The 16,027-nt window shown below is 38.4% G+C and overlaps 1 protein-coding gene across 15 annotated transcripts in view; it reads right to left on the bottom strand.

Annotated features, from left to right (window-relative positions):
* PPFIA2 (PTPRF interacting protein alpha 2) overlaps positions 1 to 16,027 on the bottom strand; it is a 482,999-nt gene that overhangs the window by 35,312 nt on the left and 431,660 nt on the right. For 7 of the 15 annotated variants that reach the window (XM_032346888.1, XM_032346893.1, XM_032346892.1 and 4 more), the window contains one exon: positions 9,949 to 9,957. The exons of the other annotated variants lie outside the window; for them this stretch is intronic. In XM_032346888.1, the coding sequence (XP_032202779.1) occupies positions 9,949 to 9,957 (9 nt within the window). The remainder of the gene's footprint in view (positions 1 to 9,948; positions 9,958 to 16,027) is intronic. 15 annotated transcript variants of the gene reach the window in all.

The raw sequence follows: 16,027 nt of genomic DNA, 5'->3' as shown, positions 1-16,027 counted from the left end.
TGAAAACTCTCCCTATTTGCAGCTGATGCTGCCAACACACATTCAGTGTGAAAAAAGAAACAAAGAGAAAAAACAAAAACTAAAGTTATAGCAGCTGAAGAGACATATACATCAACTGCTGTTTCATTTGCGGGAATAGCAAGGAAAACATGGGTAAGTTCTACGTGTAAGTCATTCAGCACCTGTGACAGGGAAGAGTGACCAGTTGCCCTGAATCCAAGGTGAACACTATAGAGGGGCTTCCGCACCTGGACTGCTGTACCATCCCCCATTCCTTCGGGTTCCCAACATTCCTTCACTGAAAAACAGATTCAACTAGTCTCACTCTTCCTGGTATTGAGAGAAAGGGGCTGAAGGGTCAACCAACCAACCACAAGGTACTCCTGGTAATAAGCACCTGCTATAAGCACAGACTCGTGCTCAATGTGAGGAAAAACAGGCATGGCCCTAGTTTTTCACAAGATCCCTGGTTAGATAGAAAAAGCAAACCCATGAACTGTCCAAAACCACAACATGGTACACAAACGTATGGTAAGACTTGGTGATGCACATTCTGAGTGGGAGGATTTTGGAAAATGGGTCACTGGCAATGGTGAAGGCATCGTGGCAACCACGCTGGCTGTGAAGGGCATGTGGAAAGGCATTCGAAGCAGGATAAGCAGTAAGGGTAGAAGGTCAGAGGAAGGACTCAGCATGGAATGTGTGCAAGCCAATGGAAAGCAGGCCTCCATGGAGCTGACGAGCCTCATTCAGAGTTGTATATTATACCCAAGGGGGCAAGAAACACTTCCTGTGATGTCGCAGCTGAGTGGCAGGAAACGGGAAGAAACAAACATACATTTACAGCTGTTTTTTGCTACATTTAGTAAAAAGGCAAGTGAATATGCACTTGGCACCTAGGAAGCAAATGACATTGTCACAGGTGAATTTCAGGAGTTCTACAGAAGCCATTTTTAATAGCTAGACTTTAACTGTGAAACTTCTGACTAGTTCTCTAAAAATATTACACCACACGAGCCAGAGAGAACCTGTTCACACTTGAGTCAGATACTGTAACTTCTCTGCTCACAACCCCTCAATCTTTCACTGTCTGGCTGAGAATAAAAGGCAAAGCAACAGTTAGGATCCACTCTCTTACCCTCTTGGGCTCTCCGATTCAGCTGCTGCCTCACACAGCGACACTGCCTCCTCTCTGTTCCCTGGAAAACAGCTCAGGCCTCTTTCAGCCTCAAGACCCTTGTGCCACTATTCTCTCTGCACGGAATGCCTGTGCCTTTTATCTCCACATGGCTCACTCCCTCTCCTACGTTTAATATTTACTCAAATGTCGCCTTCTCTGAGTGTCTCCCCCACTACTCTCCTTCCACCCCCACCGTACATTCCTTACCCCTGTTCCTTATTTCTCTCCACGGCACTTATCTTCAAACACAGAGTATCACTGACACCTCAGTCTATTATATCCCAATCAAATATAAGCTCAAGGAGGATCGATGTATTCACATATTCTGTTTAGAGATAATTAGAAGCATCTAGAACAAGGTCAGGCACAGACAAGGCGCTCAATAAATAGCTGTGAATGTTGAACTCGTCTGCCAGTGTTAGCAGTTAGGTGCTCCTTGTTAGAGTAAATTGAGCGCCATAATGTATATATATTTTTTGTAGTCCAAATACAGTTTTCTACTTGGGATTACAATGCCATTCAAAGTTTCATTAAAAAAAAAAAAAAATCCTTAAATTCTGTTTCCTCTTGATCCAGTTTTTCAGAGTAACTCCCATTCTAGCTGATCCTGAGTCTGATCTGGCTGGGGATCCCTGACAGCAGGCTGGTTAAGACTAAGTTCCAATGTGCTCAGATACTTCTATTTTCTGTCATCATGGAAATTCAATCACAGGATTGTTTGTGAAATCCTTGGGCAATCTGGCCCTTAAAAGAGGTTTTTGTTTTGTTTTGGTTTTGCTTTGTTTGTTTTGCTAAAATCACAAGCTCTTGTAACCATAATATCTTTAGTAAGAATATGACAGGATAATAAGAAAAGGGAGCTCTAGTCCACTGGATTCTGTCCTTTGGTCCCCGCCTGGCAGGGCTGGAGCCCATGTAAAGGCACTTGAGTTGAAAACAGCTGCCAGATTCTGGGCGGCAGGCTGGGTTTTGTAGCAGAACTAAGGGCTATATGACTTTAACTTCAGATGCGCTTTCTCTTAATCTGAGGGCAGAATCAACTGTGTAAAGGAATGCACTGAAATTCTCAAAGCAGTATTACATTTAATTCTTCTCAATCTTAAAAAACACTGCAGGGGCACTTGGGTGGCTCAGTGGGTTAAAGCCTCTGCCTTCGGCTCAGGTCATGATCCCGGGGTCCGGGGATCGAGCCCCGCATAGGGCTCTCTGCTCAGCAGGGAGCCTGCTTCCTTTCCTCTCTCTCTGCCTCTCTGCCTCTCTGTGATTTCTGTAAAAACAAAAACAAAAACACTGCACCATGCAGAATTTATAAGAGACATATATCTGGATGTGTATGGCATGAGAAAGAAGTAACATTAAAAAAATATATACAGGTATGCTTGGGTGGCTCAGTGGGTTAAGCCTCTGCCTTCAGCTCAGGTCATGATCTCAGGGTCCTGGGATCGAGTCCCGCATCGGGCTCTCTGCTCAGTGGGGAGCCTGCTTCCCTCTCTCTCTCTCTGCCTGCCTCTCTGCCTACTTGTGATCTCTCTCTCTGTGAAATAAAATCTTAAAAAAAAATACAGGCAAACTATAATAATTGGAAATCACAGTTTGATACATGATGATTTTCTAACAGACTATTAAGGGTAAACATTAATTGTAGGGGGGCATGCTTCTGCTCATGAGATATTTTGGGCCCACAGACAGAGAAATAGTAACATTAACTTTTTAAGAAATACTAAATAAAAAACTGATTTGCTACGAATAGGCATTTTGAATATACTGGTGTTCTCTGCTGGACCAGTCCATGTGTGGAAAGATATGCATATTTTTTGTACTACAGATTCAGCCTTTTCAAAGGTCAAGGGCAGTTCTTCCAGAGCAACATATGATTCTAGTATACATGTGACTCTGGAAATTGCTGCAGACCAGAAGAAATATTTTTGTTTTTCTTACTCTTTTTTTCTTCCCCCAGACAACGTAATATTCAACCATCTTTCCCCAAAGGATAATTTATATATCACTATTGTTATCGGTATGCATTTTTGTTTTAAGATGTAGACTAACTTTTAGAGGAAACCAGTAACATTTCCTTTTAGAAAATCTATCTGGCTCAGGGCTGTCATCACCTGTGTGAAAACTCAAAGTAATGCACTAATTGTACTGAATAAGAAAAACTTTTGAATTGTTGAGTATTTTTAAGAAAACAGTCTCATCTAAATAAAGAATGCCATTAGATTCCCCCAAAGGCGTCAGACTCTCTTGAAATAGGTGTCAATGAGTTACTGTGACTGGAAAGTGACACCTTAGGAGGCCCAACAGGTAAGAAACACTTGGGTGTGCGAGTCATTTGCATGCCCATATATCACTCTACGGAGGGGAGCCTGTGCATGCTAGGCCTGATCTGAGGACAGGACCAAAGTGTGGGTACCCTAGGCATACCAGCCCCAGGGATTTCTGGATAAACGACTGAGTGTCTAACAAACGTACATGAATCAAGGGCATTTGCTGGGTTTGTAATTTCTAACTCCTAATCCACATAAATTTAAGCAAGTATGACTTTGCCTCCGTGACTCAATCCAAATGGAAATGTCTGGCTTCTCCTGTTTTTGGTTTTACGTCTCTCTTCAGTTATTGCAGTTTTGACGTAACGGGAGGAGAATGTCTGCGTATTTGCAAGTTGTGTTTCTATCACACTCAACAATGTCCTCATGCCTCCTTGCCTTGTCTCCCTACTCACTGTCTTGATTTTCAAGACATACAGAAATACTTCTCTGAAGCCACCCTTTCCTCGCCCCTGAGTCAATATTTACTACTTCTTTTTATAAGTGCCCTAGAATACTAAGCGTTCCTACCCAGAGTATCTTTAACATTTTATCGACTCAGAGATTAAGTCAGTTTTATTCTTTGCTGAACAAAAAAACCTGGCACGTAGTAGGTTTATTAAAAAAATCAGGTGACTGGCTACCTAACAAATTTGATTAATCCTGGAGCATGCAAAGTTCCCTGACCTCACATCCTCCCTAATAGGGGAACACAACTCGCAACTTGTACATCAACAAGTTCAAGAAAGTGTTAAACTCTGAGAAATAAAGTTCATTAATTACTTGAAAAAGTCACAGACCACGGCCAGTAAAGTCTCCTTTCTTATATTCTTCCTAGCGTGGATGGTTCATCACTGTCAATGAAGGGAAACCTTATTCTCAGACCACTTAGCCTATGATGCTATTTTAGGATTGCCAGTTTGTGGTATGACTGTGTGAAGAGCACGCAGTGCCCTTTCCTCTGTCACTCAGGAGAGCCTGTGCCAGTCACCTTCCAGTTAATGCCTGCCCGTTTCCCCTTCATGTTTTCTATTTCATCTTTCTTTACTTTCTATTCTTGTTGCCACCTTCTTTTTCTCCCCAACCCTTTAATGGGCCCTATCTTGAGTTTTCTAATCCTTCTAAAACAGTGGCATTAAAAAACAAACAAAACAAAACAAAACAAAAACCCCTGCTGTGCTAGCAGAAGAGGTAAGAGAGTAGCCTCTAAAGTCTGATTGCTTCAGCTTGATTTTTTTTTTTTTTAAAGATTTTATTTATTTATTTGAGAGAGAGAGACAGTGAGAGAGAGCATGAGCGAGGAGAAGGTCAGAGGGAGAAGCAGACTCCCCATGGAGCTGGGAGCCCGATGCGGGAATCGATCCCGGGACTCCGGGATCATGACCTGAGCCTAAGGCAGTCGTCCAACCAACTGAGCCACCCAGGCATCCCGCTTCAGCTTGATTCTTGGTGCGACCTTTTCTTAGCTGTGCATCCACAGACAAGTCACTTTACTTCTCTGTGCCTCAGTTTTCTCAACTGCAAAATAAAGCTGAGAACAGTACCTACCTCAGGGGGTTGCAGTGCAAGTGACCTGAGAAAATACATGTAATGTGATTACAGCAGGGCCTCACACAAAGGACGCAGCTAATGAATGTGAGCTGTTACTTTTGTCATAGCACTGCCCTCTGAATGCTCCAATGGTTCCTTCATTCTAAAGTAGAATCCTCAACCTGAACTACAAATACTAAATAGGTTTAGTCTTGATTTCCCTTTCTAATCCTCTTCACTTACTTCTAACCAGAACTGAGAACTTACTTTTGCAAATAATTTGTGCATTACTAATTCTATCATTATGAGTACCATTTTCCAGAGCTGAGCAGTTCTTTCCTTTCAGCCATCAGAACATTACTGTTTGCCTAACTCATGACCCTTCCTTTCATTTTCGTGATAATTCCATTCCAAAAGGACTCTTTATCCTTCAGAATCTGGAAATTTACAGTGTCAAAAATTAGTCCTAGAGATTGTTGAGTAGTACCACACACATCCCATCTCCCACCCAAGACTCTACAGTCCTAGAGATGAGAGTTTGCTCTTCCACTGTCTCTTGTTTTTCTTCCCATGCTTTAGCCAAGACGATCTTTTGAATGGTTGTCATATTGTAATCCACAGAACTCTCGATGTTGACAACCACCTGGGATCCTTGATTACAGTATGAATTCTAATTATTAAAAATGAGTAAGAACTTTGTTTAGCAGTTAACTATATTGGCTGTTCAGAAAGAGAAAAAAATGTACTCTCTGATATTAAATAAGATATTTTGCAAATTGACTGACTACTACCCAGTTTTTGTTCAAATTCTCATCATTTGTGGATCATGGCAATGGACTCCCAGAGTCTCTCTGTCTCTTGTTTTGTACCTACCTCCTTCCCAGCCTTTTTCCAACTCCTAGTGAGACCCTCCTAAACACAAACGTTTTGTTAAGACTTGCCTACTTAAAAACCTCCCCACTGTCCTAAAAATAAAGGTCAAATATCTTAGCATGATGGAAAAAAACGCTTAGTCATCTGGCTCTGGTTCTCTCTGCAGACTCCTGCACTCAGTCACTGCCGAAACACCACCATTCCCCCAATACCTCACTTGATTTGACCCTCCATGATGCCTTTTTCTTCTGATTGAAACGCCCTCTCTGCATCAGAATTGTGGCCAACTCAGACTCATCCTTCAGACACAGCTAATGCTTCCTCCCTCCTGTGACGATTCCAAGACCTCTCCCAGGCAGAATTAGATTTCTCTTCTATACAAATGTTGTCACTTGTGTCTACTCCAGTTTCTGCACGTCTTACACCTCTCATTTATAATGTACCATGAAAGAGACTTATCTAACGGGCCCACTTGTCTCACCTAAACCACTTCTGTTCTTCAGAAATACAGCATCATGGTTTGAAAGAACAGAAGTTCTGGATGTAGACAAATTAGGGTCTGGATCCCAGGCAACAATAGCTAACATTCATTTATCACATATTTTGTGTGAAGCCCTGTCCTAAGTGCTTTCTTTACATGTATACTTTCTCTAATTTTCACAATGATAAGATACATATTGATACTCATTTGCAGACGAGGACATTGAAGAGCTAAAGTCACTTGGAGCACAGAACCAGTGGATGACGGAGCCAGAACTAGAGCCCCCAAAAGTTGGCCACAGATTTAAGTTTCTTAACCCCCATATGATCCTTTAGTTAATTAACCTTTGAATTTTTCATAAGTGAGAAAAGAGGGTCAATGGACTGTAGGAATTTGGTTACATTAATACCAGTAGCATCTACTTAATTGTTAGTATTAAACAAAATAATGGTCTCCCACTTTTCTTGTGGTTTGCTTATATTCCTAAGTGGTATGTATTTATTTGCCCTCCTGGCTAATATGTATGGTCTTTTCCCCTTACTATCAGGTTGTGCACCTCTGTCAGAAGAAGGAGGTTGGTCTCATTTATCTAATTGGGAAGGAAAAGCTGAATTTCTTGTAACTTGTTTCAGTTCAACCGATTTTGTGTAATTGTAATACAAAGTAATGCTCTGAAAAATTTATCTTAAGGGCTTACTTATTTACTGTAGCACATGACAAGTAATTAGTTATTGATATAACCAGAAGAAATAAATATGTGGCTCAATAAGAACCAAGAATAAAATATAAGTCAACATAATTTGACAGCTGAATCTCTTATGAACAGTGTAGGCCAGAGAATAAATCTCCCTTACATCATGCTAGCAGTAAATATACTTACACTTCGCTTCACATCATTACTAATTGTTCCATTAAAATTGAATAGTCAGGAGGGTAAGTAGGAAATGATCTCCTCAAATTTCAAACAGACAAAAGGTTATAACTCTATCATTCAGAAATCTAGACTTGTTGATCAATTCTATGAAAAGCAACATTGCATATTTGAGAAACTATTTGAAATTCTGGTCAGCAAATATGAACAAAATGTGATGCCACCCACGTTTTTTCTAACATGTGCAAGCTGAAAATGTATATCTTAACTCACATAATTATTCTAAACAGAAATGTCAAATTCCCAATCAGCTGCTTCAGAACACTGATTGCCTAAATATACATATTTAGTTCCATAAAATTAAGAGTTTTGAGTTCAACATTAACACGGTTGACTTGGTTTTAAAAGCACAGCATACTGTGATTTTGTGTGTGTGTGCAAGTGAATGTGTGTTTGTATATCGTATTACGGCACATTTTCACATGAAGTGCATATAAAAGACCATTACACATCTAAGTCGCACTCTATTTATGTTCTAAGAACACATGCTAGGTTGTTTGGAACTGAAATAGTTTGACTACATTAAAACCAAAGCTTATTCATACTGAAACTTTTTTTTTTTTTTCTTCAAGCTGCTCTGAAATGGAGAGCTTAGTCTCAGAAATTTATTTGTGAATTTGAATTGGGATTTACATAATTTCTCTCCTCGCTTTATTTTGAATTTAATCAGTTTCAAAACCATTAAAAAGGTATAAACACACACGCGCACACCCACACAAATGTGATGGAGCAATACAATCACTCACCCTGTTCTTGAAAACGAAGGGACTGTATGACTTTCTATTAGACAGTTTCACTTTCGAAAGACTCTATGGTCTGTTCTCCTTAGTCGCTTCCTGATAGTAAAGTGGGGACTTATTGGAGGAACACTGGTCATTTCCAGGTGATTTGGATATCATTTAGACTAGATTACCTTCGTGCCTGATCTAATTTTCAGCCCTCCTTAACTCAAATTTTGAAGTTTCTAGTTTTTGTGCTTCTGGGGTTACACATATTTTCTCATGCTCTTAGGAGGTGCAGGAAGTTGACGGTAGTATCATAAATAAAGAGAATATGTCACTCACTCAAGGGTATGCAACCCATGGGATAGTTGGTGCTTAAATACTTATCTTCTGTTTCCTAATCTAATGAATGATCTTTCTACCTCAGATCTTCCATATTTTTCACTATATTTGTACTTTAACTTCCTAAGCTTTCTGTTAGAGATTCTACTAGAGAACTGATTTTGAGGCCCTAAAATGTTAAGTCCCAGGAGCATGTATAAGACTACAAGAATGTGAATTTTAGAACGAAGACAATTACATCAGCTTTTTAAAGTCCATAAATGACAATGCATCATGCATTTATTCTTTTTCAGAATATCATTCAAAAAGTGATAGGGAAATGAAATTTTATTTATTTGGATTATTTTACTCATGAAATTTAAAAGTCATTAGGAAACAGAAGACTGGTATTAAATGACAATATGAAAACAATATTTTAAATCTAATGTCTAGAATATTCATTATTTTTAAAAAACAAGTCTGGCTAGCAAAGTTGAACAGTACCCTAAGCACAGCTCGCCTTGCATTTTTAAGAACACTCACTACAGCTTTCCTTAATATCATAAATTATCCTAACTGAAGTAAATTCTTCATTATTAAATAATTAGTAATAGTAAATATAGCTTAGAATCAGAGCAGAAAAGCATAACAAATATAAACCATAGTAATGAACTAAGCAATATTACAAAGTACATGACCTTGTATTGGTATATAAAATATCTATATAGAAAATTAGGGTACTCTCCATAGCTTTCTGGATAATGACATCTCAATGGAGCCATTTTCTTTGCCAAATATGTGTGTGTGTGTGTGTCGCTTTTAATTTAAAAGCAATATCTCTCCCATACTAAAGTGTTTTTAAAAGCTCACCATGTTACCAATGCAAAAGTTTACACCAATGTAAATATTTTATAAATGTGTACATAACTTCTTTTGCTTTGAAACCCAATTTGTCTTAGGAATAGATATTAACATGTTTTAATTTTAGTTCAAAAAGCAGGACTGAAGAGTTTAGATTTTTAAAACTTTGAATATTAACCCGTAGTATGGGAAATATTGGAAAGAACACACACAAGCAAAGAAATCAACCAAAACTAAGGATTACTTTGGAATCTAGGCATGAAAGTCCTACTGGGGAGGATCCAGCATTTAACCCTCTTCATTTAAGCACAGTTCTAGTGATGAACACAAAGTCAGTGGGAAACGGAGGAGCACTAGGGAACACACAGGAGGACCCAATCATGCAGCACTGTCCAAAGTACTGAAGTGGCCTATGACTTAATCCTCACGGAGTGCCATACTAAGTCCTAGAGAATGACTCGAGAAGTAAGGAAATGACATCTGGAATGCCTTTGACATGTGCCTAATAGAAGTGAAGAAACAGAAGCGCTTGCAAGGCCACCATCATAAATTTGAGTGTGAACATTTCTCTGAACCAATGATTCCTTTATGGTGTAGAAATGAATACACTTCACAATTTTCATTTTAGGTCAGAGGCAGTGCAGCTTGTGTTACAACTGAAAAGAGAAATACTATAAGGATAAAAGAAAAAAAGGATGGTGCTGAAAATAAACATGTTCAGCAGCCGTTGTCATTCAACTTACCCAGATGTGCTTTTCATGAGATGGAGAAGGATGGATGGAAAAGAAAAGCACACAAATGTTAATGGATACATTTCAGTCCAAAGAAAGCCATGGAATAAAACAAGAGCATCATTTCAGATGTGCAAAAGCTCAGATATGAGAAAGACATGGTGTCTTTTTTGTTTGTTTGTTTTTTCACCATGACACACGTACTCACTGCGTCCAAAAGCATGATCAGGTTGAGGGCAGCTCTAATTGTTGACTAGTAAGTCTGTCTCTTGAAAATGAGCCACTCTGAAACATGCATGACCACATTTTTCCCAGCCTCTAGTATACCCCGGGAAGAAATTAGGCACTTTATTAAAGAACATTCTTTACCTCAGGCCACTCCTGGCTTGTTTTACAAACAGAAGCAATACTTACAAAACAGTGCTCAGATCCTCATATGGCCTTATGTGCTTATTGTTAGAGCTCAAGATAAAGTATGATGGACCCCTGCAGAGGTGGGGACTTAAGAGAGTGCTAGGGTGAGGGTCAGAATATCTGGGTTCCAGTTCTCATACATGATTTGGTCAAAGTTACTAGTAAGTGCTGATTTTCAGTTTCTTCACCTTAATCTGAGGCAGGAAGAAATTTTACATTCTGGGTCCATAATTTTAATAGTCTCACACATGTCATGATAATTGTTATTTTTATAAGTATACATTTGCCAGTCTTCAGCATGTGAGAATACATAAAAGAATTTTATCACTCTTGTCCTCCTGCTACATTACTTCCTCTTCCGCTGTTTGAGCTGGCAAAATAAATGGTGTTGGTGCCAACTGATTCTCTCAATAGGAATGTTTATTTGGACAGATGTTTATAAATGTTTCTCTGAGGAAAAAAGAAAGCTCAATTGGTTCACCAATATTACCATAAAACATCACAAAACAGCATTAGTTTAAATGTAGTTTTTGAGGTAGCCCTCTTGCTCCCTGGATATAGTAGTGGCACTGGGAAAATATGGAATTTAAATAATTCAACAAAAAGCAATGAGAATATTATTTTAAATTTTTCTATACAAGCATAATAGATTAATTCTTCAAAAAAATAAAACTTACTACAACTCATAAAATATATTAAGTACAACAAAATATGAAGCAGAAATTCGTATCTCAGAAATTAGGCAACTTAGTTTCCATTTTTACTGCTCAATCATTATAAAGAAAAAGGCTGACGTGCAATGGAACACCCTGTACGTGCCTCATCTAAACGCATTCATTCAGAGAAACCAGGTATTGTTTTATTAGATAGGCCTTTGGGAGAATGCATATTCTTTGGCCTTAGCTCCGGCAGAGCTGTGGGAAGCTCTTCAAATTTTCACATGAACAAAAACCATAAATGTCCATACGCATTGGCACCACCATGTTCTAAGAAGTTTAAGGCATCTTTTTTTACATCACACATGCAAGAGAAAGAAAATTAAAACCAAAAAGAGATTGCTTCTAAGGGATTAAAATGGCTTTCCTGTCAACATACCTGTGAACTCTTTGATGAGCTCTTAAAAAAGGCAATTTCTGAGCTCTCCGGGAAAATTGCCAAAAGTATTTGGGGTCAGTTATTCCTATGGACAAAATAATCTTTCGCAGCCTACCAGCTATCTAGGAATTGCTCTTAAATAAAACAAGTTGATTAAATCTGCACACAGTGGACTATTAATAGCCCTCACATCTTCATTTGTCATTTTCAAAAACAGAAAACTTACACCAATAAAAATACCTTAAATATAAAATATAAGAGAAATTATGAAAATAAGCAGGAAACACAGACACAAAGGAGACACTCAAAAAGGACTGTTTCAAGTTCTGATATATTTGTTACCAACTTTTGTAAGCTGTCCGATTTCTCTGAGTCTTTATGAACTTTCTTGTTCTCCATAGTCAAATAATTTAAAGCAATACTGAGCAGTCAGTCATCTCATTCGCTAATATTAAGTATTTCCGCTCATGACTTAAATGTTTTGCAAAGGACAAAAAGCTAGAGTCACAAGTGACTCTGACATATGTTGTGGGAATATACTACAAATTCATGTCAGAGAGAATATATATTTGCAGAGTTTTGTCATTTAGATAAAAGTGTTTACTTTTTCTTCTTTCTATATTCTTTCCTACAAGCAGTTATTTACAACAACACATAACCTCATTATTCTTTTTTCTCTTCACTCCAGATTGTCAAGGTTATGATAATAGCAAGACAGATTCTGTGAAAAATAAATGTTCTTCAGTTAAAGACCACTGTGAGTAACAGGCAAGTAACAAGTTTTAATTGACAGAGAAAAAGAACAGGTTTTAAGTTATCATTTAATGAATAAGATCAAAACCAATTATTGGCATGTTTTCCTTGGGAACATCAGCATACATCCAGATGCACGGAGACATTACCAGCTAACATATGTCATAGTCCAAAATGGGTACCTGAAACTTTTCAGCTGTCTCACTTTCATCTTCTAGATCTCTTATTGAATGAATGGACCTTTGCCTGTTTATAAACGAGTCAACTTTGAATGTTAAAACTTCACATGATCAGTAAGTCACAACATGAGCTTCCTATGTGGAATGTGATTGTCTGTCACTTCTCAAGGTTCAAGCCGGTGACTTGGAAAAATTTTAAAATCAGTGATTAACACCGGATTGGGAAGTGAATGGGCAGTAACTGATGGGGAAATGTGCAATAAAGAGAAGATTTCTCTTAATAGGCGAAACTAGAGAATGCTTAAATGCTGATGGCCAAAACACAGAAGAGAGCAGAATCTGAAGGCATAAGAGCAAATAAGAAGTCAGCACAACATGACTGAGAAACTGCGAAGTGATGGGTTCGGGCAAGAAGAGAGTATCCTACTTTCCTCTAATAAATCGGGAGAGGGACTAGTGTTAGTTTTGGGCAGCAAATAATTCAGGGTATCCTGCTGGTTTCTTTTTCTCTCCCTCTGAGGCAGACTGCGAGCTCATCTGCAGAAGATGCAGGTTTGAGAGTGGAGGTCTCTAACGAAAGTTGCAGAGAGTAGAAACAAGATTGGTAAGAGGAAAATATTGCAATTATTGGGCACTGCCGAGTTTCTAAATGAAGCTGGCTCAACTTCTTCTGCTATAATGTCCTCCAGAAGCACAGAGGTGTTCAAACACAGACATGAAGAAAATTCATTGGTGGCCGTGAGTATGACATTTGGATACAACCAAATGAAAGAGGTGCAAAAAAATCGGGCATTTTTGAGTGTGTTGAAATTATGCACATGGAGTCAAAGCTAAATAGGAAGCAAGAAGAGGACAGAAAGGGGCTAGCGTACTGGGGTAAAGATAAAATATATGTTCAGGCACATTTCCAGTTATCTTTATAATTAAAAGGAAATGATTAAGAAGTTTTCAGTAGGGGGCCTGGGTGGCTCAGTGGTTTGGGCTGCTGCCTTCGGCTCGGGTCATGATCTCAGGGTCCTGGGATCGAGCCCCGCATCGGGCTCCCTGCTCCGCAGGAAGCCTGCTTCCCTCTCTCTCTCTCTCTCTCTCTGCCTACTTGTGATCTCTGTCTGTCAAATAAATAAATAAAATCTTTAAAAAAAAAAAAGAAGTTTTCAGTAGGGATCATCATCACCCTACTTGGGAAAACTTTTCATTAATGTTAATATTGATTTCAAATAGCTAAAGTTTGAAATTCTTTTTTTAAAGATCTTATTTATTTGTCAGAGAGAGAGAGAGAAAGGCACAAGCAGGCAGAGTGGCAGGCAGAGGCAGAGAGAGAAGCAGGCTCCGTGACAAGCAAGGAGCTGGATGCAGGACTCAATCCCAGGACCCTAGCATCATGACCTGAGCCAAAGGCAGCAGCTTAACTGACTCAGCCACCCAGACGTCCCTAAAGTTTGAGATTCTCGAGACTCTTTAAGAGAGGTTAAGAAATCTTTATTCTTCTAAGAATTCTGCTGTTCATTTGTCTGGTAAATTTAACCCAGTTAGGCCCATGGTTAAAGTTTTGATTATGTAAAATCTGAAACAAAAACATTTATTTTTGTATATACATGTGCAGAAAACAAACATATATTTTTTAGTGGAAATCTTCCAGTCTAGAACTATTTTAAAAATAAAACTCTAGCAATGAGATATAGATAACCACTGCCCTTCTTAGGAACATGGAAACAAGGAAGACAAGCTTGCTCGATGGCTGGCTAATTTTAAAAAACTGCGGGAAGAGACAGCATCTTCAAAGACCTTATGAAAACCCTATGCAGAGCCAATAAAAGATCCTATATATGCCGGAATAAATGGGGAGAAGTCTTTCCAGATTAAGATGCCAGCATTATATGTAAATGTACCTTAATTAGTCACTTTTTTCTTTTAAAAAAGGAGGTTAATTATCCCTGCTGTTTGATACTGATTTTGTAAGTTTCATTGGAATAAACCGCCTAAGATTGATTCAAGCACAGATTGAAATTTCTTACATAGCTTATCTATAAGCGATCATTATTATTCTTTTATCAAACTTTGATATATTATATATGGCCATATATATATGTAATTAATCTTTAACACAGCTATGTCTTGTGCTTTGAAACTACCTTCCCCTTCCCAGTCTTAAAAAAAAAGAAAAAGGTGTTCGGTTTGAATATATTTGTAGCTTGTGTTGAAAGACGGGGTAGGGTCAGATGAGAAACCAGTTATTCTCTATAAAAAATATGCTACCCTTTTTAGAGTATAAAGAGAGTGAGGAGTTCTTTTTTGACTCCCTATATAAAGCATCCAAAATTATACAGGATATTCAAGGTCCAGCTGACAGAAAGCCACATGCTTTTAATTGCAGCTTTACCCTGAGATCCCAAATAATTCAGAGGAAAGCTGAGCTCTGGAGGTCCAGCCTCTTGTACGGCCCAGGCCCTAGAAAGCTATGTTTCCTCACACGTGGAGGAAAAAAGCAGCTGCTACCTTGAAGGCTTTTTGAAAATTGAAAGAGATAATGCATGTGAGATGTGTAGAACACCACCTCAAATACTGTCACTGCCCCATATGCTTATCAGTTATTACATATATAATAGATAATGATTATCATTATTATATAAAGAATGAGGAGGAAAATGGAACACAATATACGCACACAGGGAGAGAGGAGTAATTACAAATAAGTAATAGATATTAAGTATATTAAGACCATAACATGCAAGATGGGAAGTAGAGAGAGAAAAAGCTGGTGAGATAAACAGAGACCAGATGATGCAGGGACGTATGGGCCATATAAAGGCATCTGGAATTTATCCTAAGGAAACTAAGTAATAATTGAGAGATGTAGGCAGGTTCAGAAGCTTAATTTAGATAGATATCTTTAGCTGAAGTGTGAAGAATGGATCATAGGAAGGCAAGAATAGAACATGGCTTTACTACGATGTTCTGAAAAAAGAAAGAAGAAAATCAGTTCCTTGGAGAGATTTTGAAGAGATGGTATATGAGTAAACAGAAGTGCACAGAGGTAGAATAAGGACAATACAGACCAAGGGTGAAGACGAAGTCCAGTTTCCTGGTTTGTTCATCTGAGTAGAAGTCACTGCTCTAATATCTGTTCTTTTCTTACGTTTTCTTTTTTTCTTTTTTTATAATATTTTATTATGTTATGTTAGTCACCATACAGTGCATCATTAGTTTTTGATGTAGTGTTTCATGATTGATCGTTTGCATGGAACACCCCGTGCTCCATGTAACACGTGCCCTCCTTAGGTTTTCTTTAGAGTCTTTCCCCATGCAGCTTCTATTCAGGCATTCAGCTATTCAGAAAATATGTTTTAGTACTCCCAGTATGCCAGGCACTACGATATTTAAAAAAAAAAAAAAAAAAAAAAGTAAGATAAAAAGGGTTCTCCTGAGTTCTGTTCTCTGAATTACATGGAGAATCATAGAATTCCAGCGTAGGGACAATCTGAAGAGCATGTAAGTCAATCTCTCATAAAATCTGAATCCCCCATATAATAATTCTGCCACATACACATACTTGGCAGCTCTACATTGGACAGAATCATGAGGAAAAACTCTCTTTCCAGGTGGTTAATTCTTTCTTCTCAGATATGTGATTGCTAACCGGTCTCACTTAG

Source organism: Mustela erminea, chromosome 6 (assembly GCF_009829155.1).
Source record: "Mustela erminea isolate mMusErm1 chromosome 6, mMusErm1.Pri, whole genome shotgun sequence".
Lineage (NCBI taxonomy): Eukaryota > Metazoa > Chordata > Mammalia > Carnivora > Mustelidae > Mustela > Mustela erminea.
The sequence above is the reverse complement of the archived record's forward strand: the minus strand, read 5'-3'. Positions and strand labels throughout refer to the sequence as shown.